This window comes from Myotis davidii, unplaced genomic scaffold (genome assembly GCF_000327345.1).
Source record: "Myotis davidii unplaced genomic scaffold, ASM32734v1 scaffold225, whole genome shotgun sequence".
In the NCBI taxonomy this organism is placed as follows: domain Eukaryota; kingdom Metazoa; phylum Chordata; class Mammalia; order Chiroptera; family Vespertilionidae; genus Myotis; species Myotis davidii.
The window spans coordinates 3,037,945-3,045,004 of NW_006296222.1; the positions used below are offsets into that span (position 1 = coordinate 3,037,945).

Here is a 7,060-nt window from a genome sequence, read left to right on the forward strand (position 1 = left end):
CGCCTCCTCTGAGTCTCCGAATGCGTTACTCTTTCCTCCTAGTTGTAGGACTTCCACTCAGCCAGCGTTCCTGTGGGTCTGGGTGATGTCCCTTCCGTCTTTTAGTTTCACTTTTGAAATGGTTGTTCGAGGCGGCAAACTCCGGCGTTAACCTATGCCGCCATCTTGGTTCTCCGTAAGAATATTTCTATTTGTGAAACCAGAACATATACCAAAATGTAAACTTTAAATTTCAACACATTTTTAATTATTCTATATAATAATTGTATAAACTTCATTTTAACCGAATGCACTTTTCTTCTATAGAAAGGGGGTTCCTAATGCTCTATTGCTACCTAACAAATCACCCCCAGAGGTTGTGGCTTGGAACAGTAACAGTCATTTTATTATCACTCAGGGTTTTTGAGGAGTCAGGAATGAGTTGTATGTCTGGGCAGTTCTGACTCGGGACTCTCATGGGGGTGGAGTCAGGTGGGGCCTGGAGCTGGGGTGGTGGGGATGCTGAAGTAGCCAGGGCTTCCTGCACATCTCTCCATCTTCATGGCAACCCGCCCCCCCCCCCGCCCCCCGTGGTCTCCCTTCTTAGGACTTAATCTGGGCTTCCCCACACCGTGGTGACTCCAGAGGTTTTTTTTTAATGGGACATGCAAAACATTTGCTGATAACCAGGGTCAGCTCTTCCATAAAACATTGTACCACTGACAGATTTATTCTCTGTTCATAAAGGGACACATGAGGCTTATTCTACTTTCTGTAAGGAAATATTCACATGTCATCAGTAGCTAAAGGAACATCATTTTCTGGGGCCAGATTGAGAAGTAGCCTGAGCATTTGGGAGGTTGGGACATAGGTTTGTTAAGTAATGAAACTGAACTAACATTTGATGTTCCAGAAGCAGTGCTTTCTCAAAAACCTGAAGTGATGGTCACTTCTAACACATACTTAGTTGAATTATCGTTTAAAAATAAAGAAAAAAGCTGTTTTTTGTAGTTTGCATCGCAATAGCTAGTTGATGACTGCAAGTTAATTCAAGGGTGTTATTCTCAATAACAGCTCTTCCATTTAATTTCTAAGCAGTTTTCAGTTATGAAGTTCAGTGATCTTTCATGCCACTTACTTTGAACAAAAACAATACTGTTAATGGGTTTGATGCCAAAGTAGTCGCAGCATATATCATTTTATCTAGAATGAAGAAGTATTCATGTTGTAATAGTCTTGTTAACTGATAGTGACCATATACGATAATCACAGGTAACTACATTTAAAACAGGAAGTAATGAAATCTGCTAAGACCAGAACTATTTTAAAGATACCATTTTGTTGTGTTTTTGTTTTGGTGGTTCAAAAGGTACTGCAAAATCTTTCCTTGACTCAGCATAAGATGTCAGTTTTGGAGGGATTACTTCTCATTTGCCCACTTGAGAAAAAGCAGATTAAAGAGTGCACAAAACATCCAGTGGCCTTTTGAGCATGTTTTGGGGACCTACAGTATTTTGTTAGAAAATAAGGAGATGCTTGATATGAGATGGACTTTTAGGTCATTTCTAATGTGAATTTTCTGGGTGTTCTTGACTTTCACAGGTACACCGAGGAGTTAAAGGGTTCGTCCGAGACCTTCAGGGTAAACCAATTGCCAATGCAACCATCTCAGTGGAAGGAATAGACCACGATGTTACATCCGGTGGGTGTTCTCTGCCGTGATCTGAGGCTCTCATATTATATACAGGAGCCCAACTACTTATCATAGTTATAATAATTATGCTGCTCTAAGCAAAATAATTAAATGCTTCCTATCTCTTTACCTTCTCTCTCTCTCAGCTTTAATTTAGTTAAATTTCCTTAAGGGAGCAACTCAGGCAGTTACCCAGGCTGGCTGCTGCGATTAATAATTGGGGTGCAGCAGATGGCGCTCTTTCCTCAGGTATCTCACTGCAGAGCTGCAAGGTGGTGCCATCCACTGGAGAGTCTGTTGTTCGTGAGGCAAAGGAAAAAGAATCCGCTAGCGTTAAAATACCAGTGCCTTTTTAAAATTTCTCTTAGGAAGAGGTGCTGGCCTGGCTGGGTAGCTCAGCTGTTTGGCGAACCATCCCAATAGACCAAGGTTGCAGTTCAGTCCCTGGTCAGGGCACATACAAGAATCAATCAATGAATGCATAAATAAGTGGCACAACAAATCAACGTTTCTCTCTCTTTCTCCCTTCCAATATGTAGATGTCCCAAAAATGTATATACACTTTAACAGCTGATAGCTCAAGTTTGAAAATGAAATGTATTTCAACAAACACTGCCTTATAATTATTAAAAGTGTGTGTATGTACTTTTTTGGACAATATGTATCTATATATCCATATACTTATATACTTATATACCTATATGTCTATATATCTATATATCTATATATCTACATACCTATATACCTATATATCTATATATCTATATATGGTGTTAATGACTTGTTCATTGAGGAGGGAATGAAAAGAGTGGGAAAAAGATAACTGCCAGTATATTGTGCATCCAGGATTTCTCATACGTTTCTTCATTTACTCCATGTAGTAAATCAGGACCCATTCATCGTTAAACAGGTTGTTATAGAATTGAAGTCGATGTTAGTTGTTTTGAGGTTTAAACCATATTTCAATTTTCCCAGTTTGGACAAAATGATACATTTTCCTGGCAAACTTACCTATTCCTGTTAATGACATTTATCCACTCATTTTAGTTTAACTGTCATATGATGGGATCTTTTCAACAACCAAATTAATATCTTTTAGCTATAAACTCTACATATTTCTAGGCCTTATAATTAATTTTTAACTTATTTCTCAAACCACTTTATACCACTACCTCTTTCTTAATATCCACATTTATAACTTATATTTTAAATCCTTCTTTGTTTTCTAAAACTTCATTTATTAATTTATTCAATAATCCATCAACGCACTAAGTGCCAGCACCCCTTTCCAAGCTTATATCAGAATCTGCACTAAGATATTGGCCCCGTGGCCCTCAGGAGGTCGGCTGTTGAAGATGACACCCAGGCATCAATCCCTTCTGGCTACAGAAAACCTCTCCTATCTGTTAACCCTGGTGTGCCACACAGACCTTAGTTTCTCTGCATTCTGTGATGTGGAAGTTTTAGTAAAATCTAACTTAGGCAATAAACATAGGCAGAAAGGAATAAAAATGGAGGCCGGGTTTTGGGACACCCCAGCTGTTCGAGGGCAGGGCGATGAGGAGGAGCCAGCAATGAAGTCCGGGGTAGAGAGACGTCTGGGTGCGCCGTCCTGGAGCCTGGGAGTGTTTCAGGAAAGGAGGGCTGAAAAGTGTCCGGCAGGTGAGCCTTGTGAAGGAGCCTGAGTGGAAGATGTTGACAAAATCCGTTTCCATGGTGGGGTGGCAGCCTGCTCCGGGAGGCCCAAGAAAGGGTAAGAGGAGAGAGCTTAGAGCAGCGGTTCTCAACCTGTGGGTCACGACCCCTTTGGCGGCCGAACAACCCTTTCACAGGGATCACCCAAGACCATCCTGCATATCAGATATTTACATGACGATTCATAATAGTAGCAACATTACAGTTATGAAGTAGCCACGAAAATAATTTATGGTTGGGTCACAACAGGAGGAACTGTATTTAAAGGGCCAGAAGGTTGAGAACCACTGGCTTAGAGAGTACTGACCAGTCTTCTCAGGAACTTTGCTATAAAGCAAAGGAGAGAAATGAGCGCTGGCTGAAAGGAGATGTGGAGTCTAGAGGTAGGTGGGAAGGGATGGTGACGGGGCCTTGTTTTTGCCGATTGTTTTAGTTTCACAGTGAGAGAGGAGGTAAAGCGTGGACTGAGAGGGCTGATGAGGCTGTCTGAGTGGTGTTAGGAGACAGGAGGAAGTGTGAATTGTTCCAGGGACCTAGCTGCTCAAGGTGTGGCCCCCACCGGCAGCTGGATCAGCGTCTCCCAGGAGCTGGTTAGAAATGCAGGATCTGAGGCCTCCCCGCAGAGCTACTGAATTAGAATTTGCATCTGGACAAGTCCCCCAGGGATCTATCTGCACTGACCTAGTGTGCAAGGTTGGCGTTTATGAATCAGAGACAGATCAGCATGGGCACGTGCCTTCGCCAGCTCCTTGCACCCCACAGGGCAGGTGTAGAGGGGAGGGTCGGAGTTATCCAGGGTTGGCAGTTTGCCAGGCGTGTTTCGCCACACGGGAAAAGCAGTGACTTGAAGGCATATGCGTGAGAGTGATTCTAGTGGTGGGCCATGGAAGCTAGTCCAGGTCAGTAGGGAACTCTGGGTACATGGAGAGTGAGAGAGGGGCACATGTAACTCAGCTTAAGAAATCTCTGGAGAACTTGCTGAAAATACAGTCCCTAGAAGGCAATCCAACCAACAGACTCAATTTAGAAATCGAAATGTCTACCAAGTGCCTCAGGGATTCTGGTGAGAGTGTCTTTGGGCCACACCTTGGGAAACACTGATCTAGACTCTCCGACCTTTAGGTCCTCACCCAGAGATGCGTGGCAAGAATAAGAAAGATGCTCTGATCCCACCGCTTTCGGGCTGTGTATGTCTTTTTAATCTGTGTTAGTCCTGATGTGATTATGGAGAGTGATTATCTTAGGAGATTTATTAGACAATTTAACACTCATATCTGTAAAACTGATATGGGAACTGATGCCCTCTAGCAGATAAAAATGAATCGAATTCCATTAATACCTGCTTTAGAAATGGGAACAAAAGGAGTTGAACTGAGGTGTACTGGGTATTCCTTCGCGGGTATTACTGTGCATGTCATGTATGTGCCTTGTGATTTGACGTTTTGTTTCCTTACAGCAAAGGATGGCGATTACTGGAGGCTGCTTGTACCTGGAAACTATAAACTCACAGCCTCAGCTCCAGGCTATCTGGCGATAACAAAGAAAGTGGCGGTTCCTTACAGTCCTGCTGTTGGAGTAAGTCATCGTATTAACAGTTGGGATTGATTAAGCACTTGTGTGTGCCAGGCATAGTTAAGTGGCTTTTACTCAATCTTCATGAGAACGGTCACCGTTGTCTCAGTGACGGTCTCACTCAGCCCGGCCCCTGCCTCGGCCATGGCTCAGGCTGAGGAGAGGGAGGGAATGAGATCCCCTTCCCTTGCTCTTTGTCTCTCGATTCTCCGTGGACTTGACGAGGACGCCTTGTTCCCAAGGAGAGTTGAGTTCCTGGGGCGTTGGCCTCCATGGTGGTTTGGGGATGAGTGAGCATCTTCGAGATTCTGAAAAGCAGAGCGTTGTGGTTGGCGATGCCGGGACACTGAGCTGCGGAGCAGGAGAAAATTCAAGGTTGACAGGAGAAGCGCACCGAATAGTCAAAGGCAGAAAATTAATTATAAGCGACATCTTTTTCCCGGCTTTACTGAAGTCCTTACTAAAGACTGCCTTGACATAATCTGCCTTTAAACGTCCTGCTTTTAAATAATCCTACAAAGCTGTTAGATCAAAACACAGTTCAAACGTAATGGTTTTGCATTGTCTCCCCCTCCCCCTCTCCAAGTATCCTTTATTGTGAGGGATTTTTTAGGGTATACTTTAATTCAAGTGGCTAAATTGAGCTTATCCTAAAAGCTCTGAGATTACTCTTTTTTTTTTAAAATTCATTTCAGCTTTTAAAAATACATATGCACTTTGATAACAATATATTCCTGATTTTCTTTTTTAGGTTGATTTTGAACTGGAGTCATTTTCTGAAAGGAAAGAGGAGGAAAAGGAAGAATTGATGGAATGGTGGAAAATGATGTCAGAAACTTTAAATTTTTAAAAAGTATCTAATTAGCTGCTTTTGTTCTGTACAATGTAGTCTGATGTAACGTGGCCGTTTTCTTTTAGAGTTTGTGCAGTTAGTTTTTAATGTTGACTTATTTTCAATCATCTAAATATTAATAGACATTACTTAAAATAAATAAACTCTTAGAGGTAAAAATACAATAACTTGCTCTATTTCTTCTTACAGAACGTTCATTTTCCTATGCATATTATACAAGGGATTGTAGAAAAGATTTAAGTGATCTGGCCATCTTAGACTTAACTGCAATATTCCATGTGTTATTTACAGTGCAGGACTTTTTGAGTCATTCTAGCTTTTAAAAATTAATGAATGCCTTTTAGTATAATTGGTGACAATGTCACATAATGAATGCCATTGAAAAGGTCAATAGCTACGGCTTGGAGTTGTGAACACTATATTGAAAGACCTAAATAGTTCAGTATAAATTGTCATTTGTCTCTTGTGCTGACTAGCTATATACGTAAGCATGATCTTGTTAATGCATTTTTTGGGAAGAAAATGTAAGTGGTTAGCAAGAGGTTTTCTGAAAAGAATGGAAATTGATGTCTTGCTTGTACATACAGGGGCTATACTGCTGTACTCTACTGCCTGTTAACATTCCTTTCAAGTTTAGGTTCCCTCGTGGTTGTAGATTGACCCAGAGTTGCATTAGAAATGAATAAAGGTTAAAAAACGACACCACCCCCATGGTCTGTATTTGAATGCTCTTGTGATTTTGGTCTAGCGTTGTGGTCTCATGATATAAAGGTATTCCCTTGATAGTGGCCTCTCATTTGTGCATCCTCTGCATTTTCAAATTTATTCACTGACGGCTGTCTGCCGCGCATAGTGCAAGCTCGCTGTCTATTATTGTAAGGGTCTCAAGATTCTGATTCCTTGGATTTTATGGTTCAATGGTGGCCACAGACTTTAAATACACATACAAATGAATATGTAATTATGAATTGGGAATGAGTAGAATGACAGGAAAGAATAGTGTGTAGAGAGAGAGAATGTCAGAGCAACTTAAATAGACTGGATGGGGTGACTCAGGGATGGCTTCTGATGCATCTAGGCCCAGACCTAAAATATGAGTAGGTGTGAGCAATGCTGAGTGACTGAGTGTAGGGCAGCGGTTCTCAACCTGTCGGTCGCGACCCCTTTGGGGGTTGAACGACCCTTTCACAGGGGTTGCCTAAGACCATCAGAAAACACATATATAATTACATATTGTTTTTGTGATTAATCACTATGCTTTAATTATG

At 41.6% G+C, this 7,060-nt stretch overlaps 1 protein-coding gene across 1 annotated transcript in view; it reads left to right on the top strand.

Moving 5' to 3' along the window:
- The window catches only part of CPE (carboxypeptidase E), an 88,061-nt gene extending 81,564 nt beyond the window's left edge, over positions 1–6,497 (top strand). The window contains 3 exon segments of the mRNA XM_006771082.1: positions 1,582–1,681; positions 4,824–4,942; positions 5,691–6,497. Of these exon segments, the coding sequence (XP_006771145.1) occupies positions 1,582–1,681; positions 4,824–4,942; positions 5,691–5,789 (318 nt within the window). The 3' untranslated portion in view covers positions 5,790–6,497.
- Positions 6,498–7,060: the final 563 nt, after the last annotated feature.